Source organism: Anser brachyrhynchus (assembly GCF_964034855.1).
Source record: "Anser brachyrhynchus genome assembly, chromosome: 6".
NCBI classification, from domain to species: Eukaryota; Metazoa; Chordata; class Aves; order Anseriformes; family Anatidae; genus Anser; species Anser brachyrhynchus.
In genome coordinates, this window is record NC_137700.1 from 26,580,596 (window position 1) to 26,603,845 (window position 23,250).

The window sequence follows — 23,250 nt, forward strand, 5'->3', positions numbered from 1 at the left end:
AAAAAACAAAACAAAACTGTTAGCACCTTCAGAAACTGCTGACATTTAGAAATAATCTTGATTATTAAAAGCTTATACATGCGCAGGACAACCTGGATGTTGTTCATCTCTCTAATCATCAAAAAAAGTGTTATATAAAAGCTTTCCAAAGTCTAATTAAAGATGAGAAATCCCAGCAATCCAAGGGGAGGTTAAAAGTTGGAAACGCAAAAAATACTCAAATCTTCTTCTGTTGCTTCTAATTTATAAAAGCCAAATTCATAGCTAGTATTCTTTATTAGCTCTTATTTAACTGGATTTACCTAAAGTTGCACATAAGATTTACTCCTGCAACTTACTACCAAGAAAAAGAAAGTTGTAAACCTTCTGTGTTTACAAGTACTCAAAGAACAGGCAACATGAGCAAAAAAATAGTAATAAAAAAATCAGGGGCAATACACTTTTACTTCAGTATTGTGTCAGTATTGTGTCATATTTACTTCAGTATCAGTATTGTGGAAATTAATCTCTCTGTCACTCATAGTACATATCAAGCCTTAATGTTCACATATCTCAGTATCTTGAAGAGCACATATGAGTAAGCAATCCATGTCTAAACTTTACGACAGAGTTTCTCATCTGATCTCTCATATAAATGAAAGTCTGTAGTGAAGGGCGATCTCTTCATTAGACACAATAATGTACCTGGAAAAAAGCACACAAGCTCATGGACCCATAAGCTGTTCATCAGGTTTCAGCAACAGATTTCAATCTAAATACAGCTAGAAATGGGTTATGCGAAGCTTGCTGGTGTTTTGTTCTTGTGAACAGACCATTGGTGTGAAAGTCCCCTTGCTTCTTGCACCTACCTCAACTTGTTCAATAGAAGACATTTCCCTCTATAAATCTCAGAATCAGAATCAGTTTACAAAAGGAAATTTCTACTCCTTTATTTTGAAGGATATTTCTGCAGAAAATTTCATGAATAAAAAATATAGCCGTGTATTTCGAACGTTCCAAAATGGCCCTATTGTCTTAATAGCCAAGTGCTACCAAATACAACAATCTTTGCTCTTCTGCACAGTAACGACACTACGACCGTCTCCATTTTACAGAATGAGAGCCGAGGCAGAGAGAAACTACAGGAAAGGCTGCAGTGCCAGATTCATACAGCAGTACACTAGCTCCCTCTACACATCAAGGCAATGAGGTATCAAGTCCCTTGGACATGTTAACAACACAACTATGCCCACTCTTAACAAAGCCTGCTTCTCAACCACACTGACCAGGAGGTCTTCTGCTTACTAGACTACACAACTGTCAGACAGAAGCTAACCACCTAGTGTTAGTACTTTCCTAGTTCAGAGTGCAGCTGTGGAAATTACTTGAACATGCAAAGACCAAATTGTTTAGACACACAGGCAAAATGAGAATAAACAGTTTCATAATAATAATAAAAAAGCTTGTTTTCTTCCATGGAGTTACTCTGGTGGTGGACTTGCTAATTAGATGCACCAGAAAGAACAGAACGCATGCTTTCATGTGCAGAAAGAACATTGCAACGTAGGTGTTTAATTATATTTTGGCCTCTTCAAAGATTCATTGTAGTCTCACTGCACTGTCCTCGTGACTCTAACTGTGTAACCATGTCGAGAGGTGTTCCTGAAGGAATTTTATCAACTCAGTGGGCCTCCAACTAGGGCAGGTAATATACCTGCACAAAGTCATCTGTAGAGCAGCATCCTTAAAACAGGCAGTCATATCAAAGTAAATCAACTGGCTTGAGTGATGGAGTACAGCATGGCAGTTTTGTATAGAAAGGCTACAATTGAAAGCAAATGGAGAATACAATTCTTCCAAAAGACAGTAATGTTTTCTCTTTAAAGCATTATTTTACAATTCAAGTACATGCTGAACATAATCTGAATGTCCCTCTATATATAGTTAACATTTTTGTTCAGTATAGTACTGCAATATTTGCTTAATTGCATGTCGTAATTCACATCAGATAAAGAGCCACCAAAACTAGAAAATTCAAGTATTATTCATGCATGCATTTGTAAATCCAAGAATGCCAACAAGTATCCTTTCCGGTAATTTCACCTATAAAGAAAGAATTTCATAGTATTGTTCAATAATAAAAAAAGAATATGATAGCTTTTGTAAGCCAGTCACTTGAATATAGTTTTGAAAACAACAAAGATGGAAATTCCTCTGTGTAAGTTACAGTTTTTATTACTACTACTATTTTTCTGGCATAGATAATTCCCTGCCGATCAGAAACTCTAACTTTCATCGCAAATCAGCTTGCTGCTTCCTGTAAAGCATTCACCTGGTGTCTTGCCAGAACAAATATTTTAATGTAAAATTTAATAAATGAAACTAAAGGTATTACATCTAATTTAAAATTCCATATTGTGTAAACTATTGATATTAATGTAATTGAGTTTGTAAACAATCCATTTGTGGAAGCTAACCTTAGACACTGTATTGACCCAAAATATCTAGTGCGGCTCATCTGCAAAATGAAGCATCAATGCCTGGAATTCATTAAAAGTGTTACATGTTTAATTTTTCCTGCCCTACAGCTCCATTGTCTCGTAAAATTTTTCCTTTGATGTCCCCCACTAAAAGAATTAAAGGAATATTGTAATTGAAATGTCATTAATAATTCACAGGACCCTCCTCCACCAGCAATACATCTGATGAAATATTAATTGAGCTCCACAGACTGACAGTCTGCAGAGGAGCACTTGCCTGTAATTTGAACCACGAGTCCTGATCTTGCTGTAGCTCAGACCTGCCAAGAAGGCAATTATCTGGATGGTCTTGCCCAATCCCATCTCATCTCCCAGAATTCCTCCTGCCTGCTGGCAGTGCAATTCCCAGAGCCACCTAACACCTGTCTGCTGGTACCTAAAAACAAGGAAAAGAAGATAGCAAATGTTTGATAATACAGATCGTAACAGAAAGTACTCATGAATTAATCATTTGGCAAGGTTCTTATACTAGTTACAGTAACATGCTGGATGTATGTTTTACATGAGTGCTGTATTTACTAGGTCATACATTTTTGATGTGCTCAAACATTACATGTGACTTTCATTCTTTATGCAATGCTAAAACATTTCTAATTAAACTGATAGTCATGGTAATTAGAGGGTATTTTATTTCATGTATATTTTAAGTGTTAAAAGTAACTTGGAAAGCTACTCTTAACAAAGCATAATTATCTTTTCAGACGAGGAGACATGCATGGGTCTCATGAATTGTATTATTTGGAACATATACCTTAAACTGAAGGAGAAGCTTGACTTACAGCTTGACTTCACTCTCCACTCTCAAAACTGATCACATCTGTCACACTACGCTTTCTTTTTACAGTAAATTCATTTAATAATATTTAATCTCTTTTAATGAATAAATAAGTCAACAAGGCAAAACGTTTAGGAAGGCAAAACAATAGAAGCTATTCCAGTGAACAGGATGCTGCAGTGTGTTATCGTGTGAGAATATCAGGGTAGTTTCTATTCCCAGTCACCCACTGGAAATTGTACAAGCAACAATGTTAAATACATTCTAGTTAAAAGCAGTAGATTAGAAACCAACATTTACAACGGCAAGCTAAAAAGGTGGAGGTAGGGTGCTGGACTGAGAATAATTTTAAAACATGCTTTTTTACAATGATACGAAATAGTGCCAGCAGCAGGAATAGAACCTTTTGGAAAAGGGAAGGGGGCTAAATTGAAAACAACAAAAAAGTGAAGCAACAGCATATTTAAATAATTTCAAAGAAAATCCATGTTTCAGCATTTCTGTGTCTTGTAATTTAGAAGACCAAGGTTACCAGTATTATTTTCTTGATGGCATGCATTGCTGGAGTGCCAAGCACAGCAAAGAGCAAAACATATTTTTTTTTGTAAAATAGGAATTGGTCATTTTGGGGGCATTCTCTTGTATGCATATTTCAAGTGTTTTTCTTTCAACAAAGAATGTTTAGGAGTACTGACAGCTAATGACACCAGTATCTACAAAGCCCTATTAAAATCAATTTATGTTGTGATCTGTATGGATTTAGATGAATGCTGAAAGGAAACAAACAAACAGCCTGAGTAGTTAGAAAAAGATGATCAAAGAACACATCTAATGGTTCAGACATCATTCTAACTGCTGATATCTCAAATGCATTATACCAAGAAGCCCTTAAAAATCCCTTTATTAGGGATGAATTCACCTTAATGAACGCAGGAATCTAAATTAAACAACTACAAAATTGTTTTCAGGATTGGCCATAACCAGGTGAAGATGCTACTTGTTACAATATTTTATGAAGGTCAGAACATTTTCTTATGGAAATATTGAAAAAATGTAGAAAAAAAGAATCTTAATTTGAGTCAGAAGCTACTCCAGACTAATTTTCAGCATATATCTTCAGAGGACAACTACTCAATAATTTCCTGATGTTATTTTGTATTATTTCTTAGGATTACATCTAGTGTTTAAAAGTCAGCTGCATTTATAAGCATTTTTCTCCATCTTCCCCTTTCTTCTCAAAAAGAAAGAGAATACCGTTAATAAAGTTTGGGAGAAATTCTGCTCCAAGGATATCTAAAAATAGAGAAGACACAGGCGCTTTCACCAAACAGATTCAGATGAACAAAATGTGAAGAGCAAATTATTAGCTATTACTAACCGTAACAGGTTTAAACAGGCACAATAATAGATTAAAATTTACCAGGAAAACCTTTGGACCCTGAAGATTAAAAAAAGCAAAAGCTTTATTTTTTTAAAGGATGGAAAGATAATAGCAAAAAAATCACACAACTTTCTGCAATGAAATGAAATTCTCAGTCATTCTGGGTCACAAAGTGCTTCCCTTTCCTAAGTCAATCTCATGCACTAAGACAAACTTCCATAGGCTTTCCAAACAAGCCTGAAGAGTAATTTAAGACTTTTTTCTTCTTCTTCTTCTAACCTTTCATACTTCAATAGCTCTGAATATTACTCATCATTAAGGAAATACAGTATCCACCTATGGTGTCTTTCCACTCCCTACACAGGAACAATGCCCTACACGAGATTTCAAGCATCTACTTAAATATGAAACTTCAATTGCATAGATTTTTATTTTCTGTTTACTGGATATGATACTAAACAGCATTCATGAAGCTACATAGATGATTTCAACTCCCAGAACCTTTCCTACACAAGAATGCTGTATGCTAAGGCCAGAGATAAGTATCTTAGAACATGGAACAAACAAAAACAGGAACATACTTTTAAATAACGTCCTGTAAATACATTTCTAAAGCTCTTTTTTTTTTTTTCAGGGACAGAACATTAATTTAAATGGCTATGAAAGTACACAGAAAAACATTAATATTAGCTTGTGAGGAACACATAAAGGTGATTTGCTATGCCAATTCTTTGTAAAAACATCTAAGCATGCAAAAATTGCAACAACTGAAAAGGTTAAGAAAAACTTTAAAAGTTTCTCCCAAATAATTTGTTACAGTTATATGGAGAGATAATCAATTCTCTTTAATCTTATGCTTTCATTAGACTTTTTTTGTTTGTTTTTCACTGAAAAAATACAGTCGAAGAAAAATGTTGCCCAGTTTTCTAGACAGTTATGTTTGCATTGCATTTCACATCAGCAATTACCCTCTGATGCATCCCTCAAAATTTACTACTGTAGCTAACAGTGTTTATTTGCATTGCTGCTGAGACAAAATTGCATTGCAGTAGTCATGTTAGGGAAATCATGCACTGAAAGCATGTAAGGAAGAAAGCTTGTTTCATGTTTGCACAGACTTCTCTCAGGCTAAGTGCAGACAGTGTAAGGCAATGCTTTTAAGTCAGTCTTGCTCACTGTGTTTAGTTCTGCTCCATAGTAGCACCACTGATACTAGCTAAGTACATCTTGATGAATGTTCCTCAAAGCAGAGAGAAGTGCATTAATAAAAAACAAAACCAAACCACCACGACAACAAACTTAAAGATCTACTGTTTCTACTGTGATATAACTTCTTTGGATTTCCATTCAAATATGCAGAAAGGTCACTTAACAGAATAGTGCTATACACCTCCTGCTTGGGTCAATATACTTCCATGTTTTCTACTAAACTTGTTCAGAACTCAAAAGTTTAATGCCTATCGACTATGGGCCTTCCTACGCTGGAGATTTCAGCATTTAAGTTAGAAGTCAGAAAAATCATTCAACTCAATTGATCTTTCTAACCACTTAGGAAGTTTTGCCAACTGACTCATGCTTACAGGGATACCCTTCATTAGTGAGGCTGATATCTCTAAGATTAATTTCTAGTTGTCTGCCTTATTTCGATTCCCTTTGGGTTGCTCAGACCACACATCCGTTCTCAGGATGATTACTCCTGCAGTACCTTCGCATAAACAACTGGAAACCACATATTGGCTGTGTATGGTCCTGGCAACCAAGTCATTAATTCAATTCCATTTCAGAGCTAGTGCTTTCCTTCTGAAGAATTGCAGGACAACAGTAATAATTTCTCTGAGGTTAAGACTAAGTGGTCCTGTTGGAAGGGACTCCATGCGTGCCTGTTAGAAACCATAGCTTTGTACTGGACTAATTATAAGACTTCAGAGTTAGCTTTTGAAAGAGGAGATGGTTTTCCTTCTGTGTGAAATGTTGCCAACAAAAATGAATACAAGCCAATGATGCTTGAAAGTTAGGGAAAGATTATGGATAAAGTTAACTTGTCAGCTGCTAACTTATTTGGGCTGCCTCTTGTATACAGCTTTTTGAGATCAAGATGAGTTGCTTGAAAGCGTCATTGGACACCACAGTAATGTTTTAAAGATCTTATAATATGATCATAGAACTACTCATAAAAAAAGTTGACTATATTTTTTGCTGGCAGAAAATTTCAATCACTCTCTACCCAATCACAGAAACACCTATATTCCTTGCTTTCATTTATCACAATTTGCCAACACTGCATCTTCAAAGTAAAGTGATTCTCCTATCACTCTGCACACAGATTAAAAGAAAGCTAATAAAAAGTTTACAAAAAGAGACGAGGAGAGCTTCTCAATCCTTAGTTTGGCTAATAAACACAATGCTCACAAGTCACTTATTAACTCTATTTTCATAAAGCTGCATTTTGTGCTTACAATAAATAACCTCTGAGGTTTGCTCCTGCAGCTTTTTTAACAGAAACAGTTGTACCAGAAGTTGCAGCAAAGGGTATCTGGAAATCAGCATCACTGTTACTAATATCATTACTAACAGCATAGGGCAACTTAACATTAAAATAAAGTATACAATGCATACTTAAAAAGCTTTTTGAAGAGAAATCCTGGAACTTTGAAACCCTCTTCAAATTCAGTGTCGCTTTCATCAGAAACTTCCTCAGAGACCTGATGTTCTTTGTCCTTCAGGCGTTCTTTTTGCCACCTCCTAGAGTTACACACGGAATAGAAAAAAACCTATGTGAATACTACACAGAATTTTGCATTGAGTAGAAAACAATAAATTAAATATATATATATACACACACTCTCAGATGTGATGATCTGAAATAATAATCCATTGGAGGACAGAGTTATGCAACTCAAAATATTTTACATGAAAATGTTCATGCAATCCTGATTAGTTAAAAGCTTTCAGAGTTTTATAGCTAGTTACAATCATCTACAGACAGAAATACTAAATACAATATAATCAACAGCACCATTAAAAGAAACTGGCTACCTTAAATTCCTAAACCTCCATTTAAAAAAAAACCATCAAAATCAACAATTGAACAACAAAAAAAGCAATAAAGCTGAAGTACTTTGAAGTTATTTTTCTCAATTTAAACAAATATTTAAAATGGTTTCTTTCACCTAGAGAAATGTTTAGCAACATATAATTGTATACAGAGGACTCAGCTGGAAACATCACTGTCTTAGGGATGATGTGCTCTAAAAGCTGTTAAGTAGTCACTGAGTATTTTAACATTTTGAAATTACAGAGTGATTTATGGTATGCAGCCTGACGGCTGTATTTGGACTCTAGGCAGGCTACAGAATTGCCTTCCCACCCTGTGCCCCCTTTTAGAAAGGGTACCAAAGGATCTTCAACGTCCAAGATGCATTTGTTTTAGCGACCCCCAAAAACCCATCTACCTGTAATAGCAAAGTGCATGCTTACTGCCAGCTGGGAGGAAATGACTGCAGTACCAAAACAAGTAAATACCAAACCACCAACAGCACTTCACAGACAACTTGGATTTTGCTGGAATTCTCCCGTGAAAGTGTATTCACTGCAGACAATACAAACACATTGTATAACCTGACAAAATCCCTACAGAAAGTGTAAGTTATAGAACAGATGGAAAATGTCCTTGTGCTACTGCTCTGCAAGCAGACAGATTTCATCTAATAAAAAGTTCGTTGCATCTGTAAGGATGAAATGATTTGTGTACCTCCTTTCAGATACCCGAGATATATGGACCAGTAAAATTTCTTCTAACTGAAACCCTCTACTCTCCCAAGTGAACAGCCTCATCCTTCCCAAACCAGCCAAAATACTTTCAAATCAAGTGTGCACTCCAATTTAAGCCATCATTATTTGAATACTTTTCCCATATTTATAATTAATTCACACATAAAGGTGTTAGCCTGAATGAGGCTGAAGAAGAAAGAGAAGCCTTGACAGTCGAAAAGCATCTCAAACATAAAATATAAGGATGGAAATCGTTCAGGTCCCAAAGAACTATAAATAGCACTGATGGGATGAGAAGCTCATCTGTCCAGTCTTCAACTCCACATTGAAGAAACCCTGGAGAATACACTCCAGAACAATCCTGCAATATCTAGATGGAGGAGGGCTTAGTGGGATGCCGCAGTTTTCCAGTACACCTCCAGTTTCCAAATGGCAAACATTACAGCTGAGTGCACAGTCCTGTTTCCCTCCTGGTAACAACTTACCTCTCCCATTTACCCATTACGAAAACGGCCTAGGCTCCTGCTGTTGGCTGGACAGCTGTAGCAGCAGAAGGATGGCAAGGTAAATGAACTATCAGAGTTCTTAAAGAAAAATCCATCTTCTGGAAAGAAGGATTTATGAGCTATTTTAAAAAGTGAGGAGATTCACTACCTTTTTTTTAAAGTTATTAATTCTGACTTTTCTGTAAAATATATGCAAAAAAGAAGTACATATTTTTAGGGAGAGAAAAAATGTATATAATCTTCAAAGCTGAATACTTGAAAGGACATAAACTGCATCAATGGAGATGTAAAGAGTATTTTAATTTCAGCCTTGCTACACAACACAATGCACTTTAAGGTTATGGGTTAAGTGAGCGTTTTCAAAGCTGTTGGTCCAATTTTATCTATGTCAGGAAAAAAGAAACAATCTTAAAGCCGTTGGTTAATTTCTGTCCCATAGCTGGCAGTATCATCAGCTGCAGAAACAAAATTTAAACACACTGTCATTATCTTGATTTATATCCTGACCTAACCACCCAAAAGGATGGAGACACAAGTTACCATTAGAACTTCTCAAACAACTGCCCATAAAACTGCTGCTCTTTCTTGGTATTTTGCACTTCAAACTTGGCAAAATAATCCAGAAGACACTATGAAACATTCCACACATTGCTATAAGTCTTTAAGACTTCACCCATGCTACCCATCTCTATCACATTAAGAGCAGACACTATTGGCACAATGACACGTACAGTACTGTGACACCCTCCAGCTGATATGAGAAATGCCTTCTCCATGAGCGAAAAACCCTCCCAGTTAAAACAGTTTAAGATAAAATTTGATTAGTGACTGAAAGAAAAAACGAAATGAAAATGAAGGACTAGTTTTCCCCTTGTATTTTATTTATTTATTTTAACAAATAAGCAGATTTGGGGGCAAGGAAAACAGTGGTGCCTGCCTTCCTAGGGACATTATTCTGCATTTTCCAGTATTAAATAAGGTGAAAACCGTAAAAGAGGCTCGTCTTAGGTCATTCATAGTCGTCTCCCGCAGGACCTGTGAGCTCACAGCAAGACTTAACCTCAAGCTGTGTTTTCCCTAGGGGCAGCATTAGTAAGTTTCTCTCTCTTTCTGACCACTTACTTTGGCAAAACTTTCAGGTGCTTCACTTAAAGGCTTCCGTGTCCCTCAAATTTGTATAAAAACCTCAGATTAGGAACAGGGAAGAAATTCAACGCTGGATACACAAACAGCAATCACATACTTTCTCATGGGATAAAGGTAGTTACGGTAGCTTTCTAAATCAGCTTTATACCAATATCTTGGGAAAATACTTACAGCCTGCCTTTATAGAAGCAGTTCCAAACGTGGAACCGTGGTGCTGTTTTATGAAGTGAAAATGAATACCACCATCTCCAAATACATGAAAGTTACAATAACTGCAAAAAAAAATTACACTGAGGAATTAACTAGGAAAACACAATACTGGACAAGTTCAGAGAGACAGCTTTACAGCAATGTGTTTTGATCTCTTACGTTCAGTCACCTTCAGAAGTAGAAATTGTGATGGAGCATATGCAAAAGCAGCATATGCAGGGAAAAATATGAGGAACTGTTGACAGTTTTCTGATTAGAGACTGAGTTGCAAATATTTATTTGTAAGCTCTCAGGTTGTTATTTCATTACATGAAATCATGTACCCAGTGAAGTAGTAAAAAAAAAACTTACTAAAAGTGTAAGAAATTTTTCACCACAAATACTTTTTCATAAATAGCCTAGCATAGGAACGAAAATCTCTCTCTTTGACTAGCAGTCTGCTAGTCCTTGATTCAGGAAAACAGCATTCATGCTCACGGGCTAACTCATCCAAAAAGGCTGATACATTCTAGAGGCACAGCATAAAAACACATTTATTTTTGTCCAGTACTATGAAGTTGTTATCAATTATTGTTCTGAGCTCCAGAAACAACTGACACGTGTCAGAACTGGGTTACTTTATCTGACTGCGTTAAGATAAGACTCAAAACAAGAAAGAAAACACCTACTTATCACACTACGACGAAAACAATTTCAAATCACAAAGCTTCTGAAGTGACAGCTGGGTTAAGAATCCATATTAAATTCAAATCGAATACAACTGACAAGCGAAGCAGTATTTTGTACAAGAGCCTGCCTCTAATTCTGTATGTCAGAATCGCCACCAGCCAACGCTAGAGCTTCAGTCTCCCCTGGGAAGAAGCAGATTGCCCTCTAGTGTATGTTAGAAAAAATGATCCACAAACAACCAAGAAGAAACTTCTTCAGGTTAAAAAAAAGCTCAAAGCCGTTCAGGAATTCCACCAACATTTTCTGCAGTAATTTTGACCAATGTCAAGATACCTCTTGAAATCATTAGATACCTAGAAAATAAGTATATCTAGAATTTGAACTAATAAATTCTGACCCAAATTTTCCTTTTTTATACACATTGTATTTGCTACCTTACTGAAACGTGTAATAACACAAACTGTAGAATAAAAGACTGCTATAGCATCTCTTTTAAAGGTCTGGAGGTTTTTGATATTTTCCCCTAAGTTTAAAGAGAAAGCAGCATTTTTTTTTTACCACCACTATAATAAACTGCAGTTTGAAGAAGTTATTCAGTTTCTGAAAAGCTGTGAACTTGATACAAGATATTGTATTAAGCTATTTTACAGTAACATTTCACTATTTTCTTTAGGAAAGTGAAAATATTCTAAATGGGCAACGAAATGGGAAGATAGTATTTGCTATACCAGTTGGCCCGTCTGCTCCTGTACCCTTCCCCTTAAGTCAAACTTTAGAGGGAGAAACAGCAGTAGCTCATAATTTGACTTAATTACTACGTAATATATTGACAAAATTAAAAATATCCTTATGAATCTCAGTTAAATTTCATTAACGTGCCTAACAATCAGGAAACATAGGTTTTATTGTATCACCAAAGTCTCTTGAGAACAGAAGCATGACCCTTGAGAAATTTACTTTTATGCTGTCCATGGGTCACTAATGTAAGTACAATTTCATCCTGCAAGTACAGTATCAAAGCCATATATCATACAATTAAATCTTCCTTACTGTAAGATTGCATTCAGATACTAAGCCCATTTCCCACTTATTGCAATACCCTAGAAAGAAATTCTGCATCCAAAACAGTAATGAACACAATTTGATTTTTTTTCTTTTTAAAATACAGTCAGGAACCAAGCTGAGTGTTTAATATAGTTTGCATTTTTGAAGCACAATATGTTTTCTATTTTAGACAGCTAAGAACCCCTTACAGATTATTCTAATTTGCTAAATTGAAGCATTCAGCATTACTTTTCTGATCTAACTTTTTATGGTCTGTATGGGTGAATTTAATTGGTACGTCCTAACAGATGAAATAAATGCAGTTAGTACCACAAGTCTCTGCAAGTAAATTAAGACTGATGTAGACAATTACACACTTGAGCTTAGAATGAAAGGTGTACTCAGTGAGTGAGCCAAAATATATCTTCATTTGTGTCTTGGATTTGTCATTTTAAAGAGCAGTTAGGATGCTCTAAGAAAATGTCTTCCACAAAAGGTAATATTTAATCCTTTTTAAATTTATAACTCTGAAACAATGAGAGATTCAGTGATACGGATACTTCAAAGACAGCTACCATACAAAAACTGATCTGACTTGAGAAAAACACAACCTATTTTTTTAGCTAATTTTATTTTTGTTTGATTCTTTTTATCAACTATTTTGTGCACTGATAGCCACAACTTCCAGCAACTCAGCTGCTTGGATGTCACTTGGGAGACATGGAAAGAAGCAGCTTTTCTAGCCTTTCCTCGCAGCACTTGACAGCACTTGAATGAAGAGCTATTCAGATAACAGTACTCCAAAAACTATACAAAATACACAAGAAAACATAGATATGGCACTTATCTCCCCCAATGTGAGATATAATTCCTTCCCTGAAGCAGTGGGCTTATACATACTGGCAGCTGCTATGGGAACAGTGACCTTAGGATCGCTATTATTTTTTTTATTTCCAAGCTATTGCCTCATGCAGCTATTATATTAGCGATGTTAACAGTGTAACATGTTAACTACATAAAAGGACCTAAAATTATTTGATCATATTTACACTTTCCATTTTAATACAGCAAAGGAGAATGTTGATTAATATGTAAAAAACCTGCGTCGTTTGCAGCTTCCACAGCTGTAAAACCTTGAAAGAATAATACAAGAATAATCTGACAATAAGAATAATACAAAGAATAATCTGACAAATCTGGTGTCCTTCTACGATGGGGGTACAGCACTGGTTGATAGGGGAAGAGCAACTGGCATCATCCTCCGGGACTTGTGCAAAGCATTTGACACTGTCCCCCAGATGATATACTTGTCTCTAAATTGGAGAGACAGGGATTTGATGGACAGACTACCTGGTGGGTAAGGAATTGGCCAGATGGTCATACTCAAAGAGTTGCAGTCAACAGCTCAGTTGTCAGGTGGAGGTCAGTGACAAGTGGTGCTCCTCAGGGGTCAGCACTGGGACCAGCACCGTTTAACACCTTTGCTGGTGACATGGACAGTGAGACTGAGCGCACCCTCAGCAAGTCTGCTGATGGCAGCAAGCTGTGTGGTATGGTCAACCACACGGCAGCGCGGCCAGCAGGGCGAGGGAGGGGATTCTCCCCCTCTGCTCTGCTCTTGTGAGACCCCACCTGGAGCCTTCAGCTCTGGGGCCCCCAGCACAAGGAGGACAGAGACATGTTAGAACGAGTCCAGAGGAGGGCCACAAAAATGATCAAGGGGCTGGAGCACCTCTCTTGTGAGGACAGGCTGAGGGATTTGGGGTTGTTCAGCCTGGAGGAGAGAGGCTCCAGGGAGACATTACAGCAGCCTTCCAGTGCCTAACGGGGGCTACAGGAAAGCTGGGGAGGGACTCTTCATCAGGGAGTGTGGTGATAGGGCAAGGAGTAATGGCTTTAAGCTAAAAGAGAAGAGATTTAGAGTAGATATAAGGAAGAAATTCTTCACTCAGAGGGTGGTGAGACACTGTAGTTGTCCACAGGTTGCCCAGAGAAGCTGTGGATGTGTTTAAGGTGAGGCTGAATGGGGCTTTGAGCAACCTGATCTAGTGGGAGGTGTCCCTGTCTGTGGCAGGGGGGTTGGAAGTGGGTGGTTTGGGTTGGAAGGGATGTTAAAGACCATTCTGTGATCCTCTGATTTTTCCCTGTGTCTCTGCACACCATTGCTGCTCCAGTAATGGTAAGCAAACAAAGGCAAGAGCCATGCAAGGGAAGAGAATTTAAATTGCTAAGTATGTGTACTGTAAAGCTAGTGAAAAGCTAGCCTTTTCCCTTTCCACTGATCACGCCTTGCTTTGAGCAACAACTAGGCTGACTGCTGCAAGTTGCCTTTAGGAGGCAAGCAAGGAACGGGGCGCTCTCCTGCCCGCCCTGCTTCCTGCAGATGCACCAGCTCCTCTTCTGGAAGCAGTCAGTCTCTTCTGGAGAAGCTGAGCAGTCCTGCAGTTAGCTAATTATCATGCTTTAACAACATCACCGTATTTTCCCCTTGACACAGACCAATCTCTTCAAGTCCCATCCCTGAAAAGTTTTAATGTTAAGGAAACTCATTTTCAATCTTTAGGAGTGTAGGACTTTATTCAGCGCCAAGCACAAGACTAGATGTTCGGAGGACTAAAGTAATCCTAAAGGACTTTCCCTTGCCTATCTCAGGGGTAAAATACACCATAATCTCACCCATTCATTTGCATTCAAAAGTAAAACTGATGTGAAATAAGACATAAATGTAAGCAAATGACAGAATTTCTATAGCATTCTTAATATGTTTCTTAATTCACTACACTTTATTTTCTCATGGCATTTCCCATAATGAAGATTACCTGGGGGTGTCAGCATAAAAACGTCAATGTGGACAGCTGCAGTTTAACAGCCACAATAACTGTAGCTATGAAATTTTTAAGAGATGTAGTGTTTTGGTGGCAATTACAGTTATTGATATTTCTAAAATTCATTTAGGCTTTTATTGTAACTTTAGTAACCAAAAGAAATGTAGTCTATGATATGACTTTGCTAAGGATAAATTGTCACAATCTTAACGTTATTAAAAAACGTGTTTGAATGAATTTAAACTGAGAGTCATATTAAAACTTTCAATCAAAATAAATTACTCTTGATGAAAACACTGAATTAAAAATGATTTAATACTGGTCTAATTCAAATGTGAAGAACATAGTTTTATTCAATAAAATAGTAAATATTTTACCAATTAAATACAATTATTTTTTTTTTAATGCATCCAATAAAAACACATTTCTTTTTGACCCTATGGACACTGTTCAGATTAGGGTCCTGTTGAAATCTTCTATTCAAGAGCAATAAAACTATGCTTTAACTTTGAAAAGCAGGCTGGCAATCCCAGGATACTAACACCTCATGTCAGCTCCTGATCTGCCTTAGTAATCTCAGATGTGAAAGTCAAGTTGGGCTCTTCCTACTTACAGTTCTGTTACCAGGAACAATTCTGAAACGTGCAAGTACTTCTGCTATCAGAATATACCTCTTCCTCCAAGCAGCTCCGGCTTTCACAACATGAAAAGATAGGTATTTATACATCTGCTTCTCTGATACAGCTTCATTTAACTCTGTAGGGTTTTATATTTTTACAGAAGTAAAATTTAAGTCTCCCAACCGTTAACTAGGCATTATGCTATGCCTTTTCACTACATCAGTCACTCTGCACCAACAGCCCTAATATCTATTGTTCCTTTCACTGTAGGACACCTGTTTGCAGCTTGGAATCTATGCTTTTATGAAGGGCTATAAACTACTTGAAGGACATTCACAAAAAGTAACGAATTAAAAGTAAGCATGCTATCAACAAGCTGACATTCATTACATGAAGCTCAACAGTTACAGCAGAAAAGAGATAACATGCCAGCAGTTAGAGAACACTAAAATAGTTTTATTTGTTTTAGTTGATCTTGATCTTTTGGCTCCCAGTGTGTAGAAACTATTCCTTAACTTTACTGGCATGTCTAGTTAGCATTTTAAGAGCTTAACAAACTACACATCACTTTGTTGGCCCTTAAAAATGTTTTCCGGGCAGTAGTGAAAATGGAAACATTGCAGCCTTATTGTTAGGAGCTCAACAGCTATGCTATCCATAGAGAAGACATCTCATCTGCACACTGTAGCTACAGAGAAACCATTGACACCGAGGCTATATAAATTTCATAAACTACAGATAAGCACCTGGTGTTTCAACTGCCATTTTCAGAAGTAACTTGTGTTCCTGACATTTTAGCTACACTTAACCACCTAATTATACTAGTCTATTTAATAGAAGATGCTGACTTACCTTATAAATCTTACACAGTTTACAACCTGAGGTTATTGTAGCAAAACTACTACTATTTCCACTACCTCTTTAGATAAGGACATCACCCTCATTAAGAGCAAGAAGAGGTAAAAATCACTGTCACACAGGGCAGCTCTTCTTAGATCTGAGTCATAGCAATATGAACGTCCATTTATTACTTATCTAAACTATGCAAGAAATATCACTTGCTAATCAAATAATGCAGATGATGTCCTTTCTAGTATGAATTTTCACAAGTTTAAATTCAAGATTCATTTTATATTGATGTTCAAAAAACCTGTTAGCCAGATACACTATACATATTTGCCTCATATTTCAATAAACGAATGGATTCTACAAAAATAGTACATAACTATGACTTGTTCAAGGAATTTCTTCTTGACTAGCTGTTAACTAAAGCTGAAAAAAAAACCACAAAAACCCACCTCATCCCAAACCAAGCCAAAGATTTCTCTCACACTGTAAAAGTGCTTTCCCTCTGAAAGGTCAGTCTGCATGTAATTTTGCCTATCAAACAGAACAAATCATGTATATTTGAAAAGTAGATATAAAGACCTGCAGACAAAAGCACCACTTAAGTAAACAGTAACGCTGCCAAGTAAATGTCGCTTTATATATACACTTTGTTGTTGGCACATTCACAGCTCTGCAAATAACAAACAAATCGAATACTGAAATAACTTATTTTTGAAGGACCCTATAACAATCAGAAAAATTAAATAGCAAAGTCATTATAATTAAGAGGTAAGCCTGATTCCTTTTTGGAAGGCTATGATTCTTCTGACCGTCTCCTTTTCCTTACTCCAATTCCTACCTGTGTATTATAGGCTGCCTTTCACATGTGCAATATCATTTGTTAATGTTACTAATAAAATGTCTAGGACTAACCTTAGTCTCTGTTTATAATAGTCTTCATCTCCATCATCTCTCCATCTCTTTACTTTGCGCTTCCCTATTGTAGGCTCTTCCTCCTCAGAACTTGGAAAGTAGTCAGCATCCTCTTCAGTTTCTTTAGAATCTCTCTTCACCAAATATTTTCCCTTTCTTGACAAATTCTTGAGTTCATAATCAGAATCATTATTAGCATGAGAAGGTACCCATTCTTCCTCCTCTTCGACTTCTTCTGGATCAAAGAGCTCCTCATCAGGTACATACTCAGACTCTCCACTATCGTCCTCCTGTTCACGCTTCAACTTCTTGGTCTCAGGATATTTCTTTTCTTTTGGAATCCCTGCTTTTGACTGAATCTGAAGGGCATGCTTCTGAAGTTTCTTCAAGTGTTTTTTTAACCGCTTATCTGTTTTTGACAGGGATTTACCCTTTTTTTCCTTTGTAGTAGATGTGGGAGCTATGCACTGAACATTTTTGGCTTGAACTTTCTTCTTTGCTCCTTTGTGAAGGGATAACTTCTTTCTCTCAGATGACAACTTAGCTTGGTCTGCTAAATACTTCTCGAAATCAGATGCTTCATTTAGCATTAATCGTCGTGCCTTCCTCTCTGGCTTCTGAGGTATTTTAGTTCCAAAAGGGGTCATCTGGCCAGTACGAATAAGTTCCTCCCACTCTGTTTCCTGAACGGGCATAAGCATACTGCCAAGAGACGATGGACCAGGTTCTGGAACAAAAAAATCAGAACATCCACCATACCTTTCACGTGTCCTGAATAACTCAAACACAGTAACAACTTTTTTTTCAAACTTTAAATCCATTCCGCTTTTATACACAACTCCAAGCTAACATACAATATAAGAAGTTCAAAAAAGCCAGAAAGCAATAAAACAGAAAGCCAAAGGACTTTTTTTTTTTTTTTAACTTCAAACTTCTTCTAAAAATTCTTATAGGAAACATTACATCCACTATCAAAATGCTAATACCGTTGGAACTACCACAGCAGCAGCAAAACCAACCATAAATGAATAACCCTCAACACCACATGAACTCTAATGTGTCCCTATGCTTTCAATTCAACATATCATGTTCACTGCAAGAAACCACAGACTGCATACAGAGCAACGCTGTCCATTTCTATTTTTATTACTGACTTTTCAGTCCTATTCATAAACTTGAAATTTGACATTTCCATTAACCATACCAGGACAGAGACACAAATGTTAAGGTATACATAAAAGATTGTCTTCCCACATGCTTGAAAACAAACAAACAAACCAATCAACCAACAACACACTATCTTCCTACTTTACAATACTAATAGGCTAATGTTAGGATTACGACTTTAAAAGTCAGATTGGCTGCATATTGCATTGCCATAAAAGAACGCTTCAGTTAAACTGCATACACAGTTACTATACTTATTAACACAGTTAACTGAAGTTATAACTGGTATCTGAAGCATATGGTTATAGAGGAATGAAATCTCTTGAATTCAAGAAGCTGAAAGGAAATTCCAGCCTGAAACGTGTTAAAGGTCTAAAATTCCAGAGTAGCTATACCAGAATCATCAGCATGGCATGCTACTGTCCCATTAAAAACACCATATTTATCACCAAAGCATGTTTAATGAGTAACAATAATGCATCAGGTATGAAACCCCTTCCTTTCCAGCCCCTCAGTTTCTTGAATCCCTGGAACTGCTGAACCCCACTTCTTCTGTCATGGACTCCATTCATTTTCTAACTACATTTCAGCACACTGGGTGCCTGAGTCTTACTGCATGAGCCTGCTACAAGAAAAAAGGCTTAAGATGATTTTCTGCTAAGAAACTTTACTGAGGTTTTCACACCCAGTAAGTTTTGTTGAGCCAGGAGAGAAAAAAAGAGCTCTGTGAGATCTGGAATCCACATCTGCGGTGGACACACAGCAGACAGGTGTTACACCTCTGCAACAGGATAGCTGAAGGGGGGTAAATGTACAGGGCAACAACACTGTATGTGTCCAAGCTTGCCCTGCCGAATACTGCAGATAACAGTGGTGGGCAAGATAGAGCCAAGCTGGAGTTACAAAATCCAAGCTCAGTTTGCAGAGGGCAGTGAGAAAGTAAACAGTGAAAATCGTTTGCATAAGAAACACTGAGAGAACAAATATATTGTTCTGGAAGAAGTTCTTTCTTTTATTTTATTCCTAAATGTAATGCAGCCTGAAAAAAATGAAACACTTCCTCCCTCCATTTCTAATGCTGTTTCCCAACAATAAGAAAAAACAATTTTGTTAATGCTGATTGATAGCATACAGCATATAAAATGTAATTCAATCATGATGTTAGTCATCTTTATCAAATTAGCTGTGAAAAAAATGTTAAGATTTCCAATTTATTAAGCCCAATACTCTAATGTGCATCAGCCATCCCTACTGAGCTGAATATGGATTAACATCCATTTTTTAAAACTCCCCACATGAATATGCCAAGATCTGCAATTCTGCAGGTGCAGAGAATAAGCGTTCTTAAGTCTCTCTTTGAAAACAAACCACTGAAATTTATGTCCTTATTGACAAGGATCTTGCAAGTTACCTTCAAACAACAAAAGGCATTACACCAAAGTAAAAGAGGACTTCCTGCTTTCTCCCATACCTTCATCATCCTCAAATTCAATCTCATTTATTTTATCAAGAATCTCTGTTCCACCAAGAATTGCTTGGAGACGTTTTTGTTTTGCGTTGATCTTCTTTAGCTGCTGCTCCTTAAATGAGAATTAGATACATCATTTAATTTTTAGTCTGATTCATAGACCTGCTATCCTTTTAAACAATACTTAAGTTAGAATATTTGCAGTATTTTCCAACAGAAAGTCATATTCAAATGTTCAAAGTATTCAATTTTAAAAAAAGTGCAAAAAATTGTCACCATGTGTCTGTAGGGCATTGACTCATAGAACACAAACAATTTTGTGAGTAACTTACCTTTGAATACACATGCAGTATGATCAGATTATTTAACACACAGATTTCACATGTTCGTTACGCATTTTTATGTCCATCTTTCAAAGTCATTTTATAACTATGTTGATACTAGCAAAGGAAGCCCATTAATTGCACTTGCGAGATATGCAGAGAATATCAAATAATTTGTTCATGATTTGCAAGACTGGATTACTGGGTAATCAGCCACTAAAATCAGCTGTAAGATTTAATAAGATTTATTTATCATCCCAGAAGTTTTAGAATGTTTGCTTAGAAACGGAAAATGTAAATCCATCAGTCAATATACATTTCTATAGTTAATTCATGAACGATCACAGCTAATTTAACAGCAAAACCCACAAAGTTAAATATTTTTGAAAAATAAGTGAAAAATTCAACATTACAGATGTCTTAAAAAGCACAGCTCATTAACACTAAGAAAATGATTCATACCTAGCTCTTCTGCTACACCTTTTATCTGATTGCAATATCCTCAACCGGGTATTTACTAGCAATGTTGCAATTCCTTGGTATTGCTAACTTTCATTTATAAACAAGAAATTCCAAACAGTAAAACAAAGACATAGCCAATGCAACTTTCCACATGTGTAACTCCACTCCCAAAATATTTCCTCACCTACATAGGCACATAATTGAGGTAAAAAAAAGAAGTTCACAGCACAAAGAGTACTTTTTTTTGTGTGAATAAAGAATCACTAGCCTTCCCATGCCCTTATGTAGTACTTTTCAAACCACAAAGTGTAAGTGTATTCTTCTATACTACAATATACTACGAAAGGACAAGTACTAAAAGTCACTTCCACATGCAAGTTGTCGGAGACCAGCTTCAAATACAGTGCCTGCCTTCAAACACACTGTAATTTAACCAGACTCGTGAGGTTACTGGAACCACTTTTACAGATTTTAGTTTTCATACAGGGATTGATAGTTACCGTTCAAACGCCATTAGAGATGGCTAGCAATGGGTTTCCAAAGATGGCTAACAATGGATTTCCAACGAGATATGAACTTCATCTGCAACCAACACTTGCATAAATTACTCAAGTAATATGAAAACAAGAAAATAGCGTACAATTACTTGATAACACTTCAGAGGTTAAGTGCAGTTTAATGCATCTCTTTCTGCTACTACCAGCTACTCATTTCTAGTCCTGCACCGCTATTCAGTACAGTCCCCCCTCACTCTCTTTAATGGACAAGTTGTGAGCACTACGTTATCCAAGTTTCTGAAATGATCAAAAGAATAATAAAATATAAAAAAAACACTGAATGGAGTCAGTGGCAGGTGGCCTGAGAGTGGGAAGAAGTGTCTGAAAGCTTTTCAGTTAGGTGGTCATTAGAGAAATTATTAGGGTGCATTTCCATGAGACAGTGAGCAGATCTAAGAGCTATATTCCTGACCGGGACAAGTTCCCCTTCTCTCAAGTCTCCTTCCTATTCACAGCTGTATAGGTCTACTGCTTACATTACACTGATGCCTGCTAGGTTGCTCTACAAGCTCCTTTGACTTACTATTCTGGCAGGAAAAAGCTAGAGCAGCTTCTGCCAAGTCAGTAAGTCAGAACAGCTCACAGAGGGGAATGATGTGTATTGTACAGGAAAGATACAGACAGTGAGAGAGGACTTAGGGAAAGGAAGATGGGGGACGAAGACCACGGGAGCAGAGATTTAGATCAACTACATCATACCCTAACAATGCATTGCTATTTCTCTAAATACTACTGGGAAGGATTAATTAAAATTAATGCAAATCAGAAATCCAAGCAAGCCCTGGAACATCAGCTTTACAGCTTGGTCTGAAATTTACAATCACTCCCACCCTGCCCCGCCCCCCCCAAAAGAACTCTCTCTTTCACATCTTTACTTATTTACATTTTTTGGTAGAAAATTAAACCACGTACAAAGGGAAGGAACAGCAATTTTTGATTGACTCTGATCATCTATCATTAAAAAGGAAGTATATCACATAAGCCAAAACTTAAGTCAAATGTAAGTATTGTCAGCAGGAAATTAATGTAATCTAATCACCTTGTTATATTTTTGCCGTTTCACAGAATCTAGTTTTCTGTTTATATCTTTGTTGTTGGCAGCTTGAGGTGAAAGTTGCTCAATAATTTTATTTATTTGTTTCAGAGATGATGTGCATGATCTGAAAAACAAAAAGATTGCAATGTACTGTTCAGCTCTACTAAGGAAAAATAGAACATCTGCAATTCAGACAGTTCAGAAATTCCAGAATGTTCAAGGGAAGATTTAAAAAAGACTAAAGGTAGGTTTCTAAATAAGCATCTTATAGTTAAACATCACTAGAAATACTGAACACTTTAAAAACTTCACATCATTAAATATTCATAAAAAAAGTTTTGCTTATACTAAAATTTCAAAAGAAAGGACAAACCACTGCAATATTTAGTATTCAAAAGTTACAAATATGATAATGCTCGCAAGGAAGTGACAGTGGTTGATTTCATCATTAAAGATAAACAAAATACAATGCAATAAAACACAGGTTGCAGGGACAAGTGCCAGGGATGGAAGTGGCGCAGGATCAGTTAAGATCAAATGTAGTATCTGCTCTTAGGTAAGTTCTCGATGAGAGGACTTAATATTAAATGAATTTTTGAACTCAGTAGATGGATCTGGAGCTTGCTCCCTCCACTCCGTGCATTGTCCTGACACTGTGGATGTAGCACTGAAAGACATGGTTTAGTAATGGGACTCAGTAGGTCAGATGGATGATTGAACTTGATGACCATGAAGGTCTTTTCCAACCTACATGATTCTATGATACCATTAAATAATCTAAATGGGAAATAATGTGTTTTCATTTTGGAAACCTGTTTTAATAGTTCCACGCTGTTATATAGGAAGCCCATTTGTTTTACCTATACAGTTTCAGGAAGACAAACTAGCTCAAAGAATTAACAGCACATGTACATTAAACCTTTTTTTTTTTTTATTTATGCACAACCATTTTCCATCTCTCTCCATACAATAGGAAATTCCGGTTGAACCACATACTAAAATCTAGTATA

General features: G+C 36.6%; 1 protein-coding gene across 8 annotated transcripts in view; it reads right to left on the reverse strand.

The window, feature by feature from the left end:
• The window catches only part of ERCC6 (ERCC excision repair 6, chromatin remodeling factor), a 50,165-nt gene that overhangs the window by 22,758 nt on the left and 4,157 nt on the right, over positions 1-23,250 (reverse strand). For 7 of the 8 annotated variants that reach the window (XM_080598634.1, XM_080598640.1, XM_080598637.1 and 4 more), the window contains 5 exons: positions 22,244-22,364; positions 19,866-19,974; positions 17,228-17,954; positions 7,292-7,417; positions 2,737-2,895 (listed from right to left, as the gene is read on the reverse strand). In XM_080598634.1, coding sequence (XP_080454760.1) covers positions 2,737-2,895; positions 7,292-7,417; positions 17,228-17,954; positions 19,866-19,974; positions 22,244-22,364 — 1,242 coding nt within the window. Of the gene's footprint in view, positions 1-2,732; positions 2,896-7,291; positions 7,418-17,227; positions 17,955-19,865; positions 19,975-22,243; positions 22,365-23,250 lie in introns of all 8 variants that reach the window. The other variant, XM_080598635.1, reaches the window with a different exon arrangement.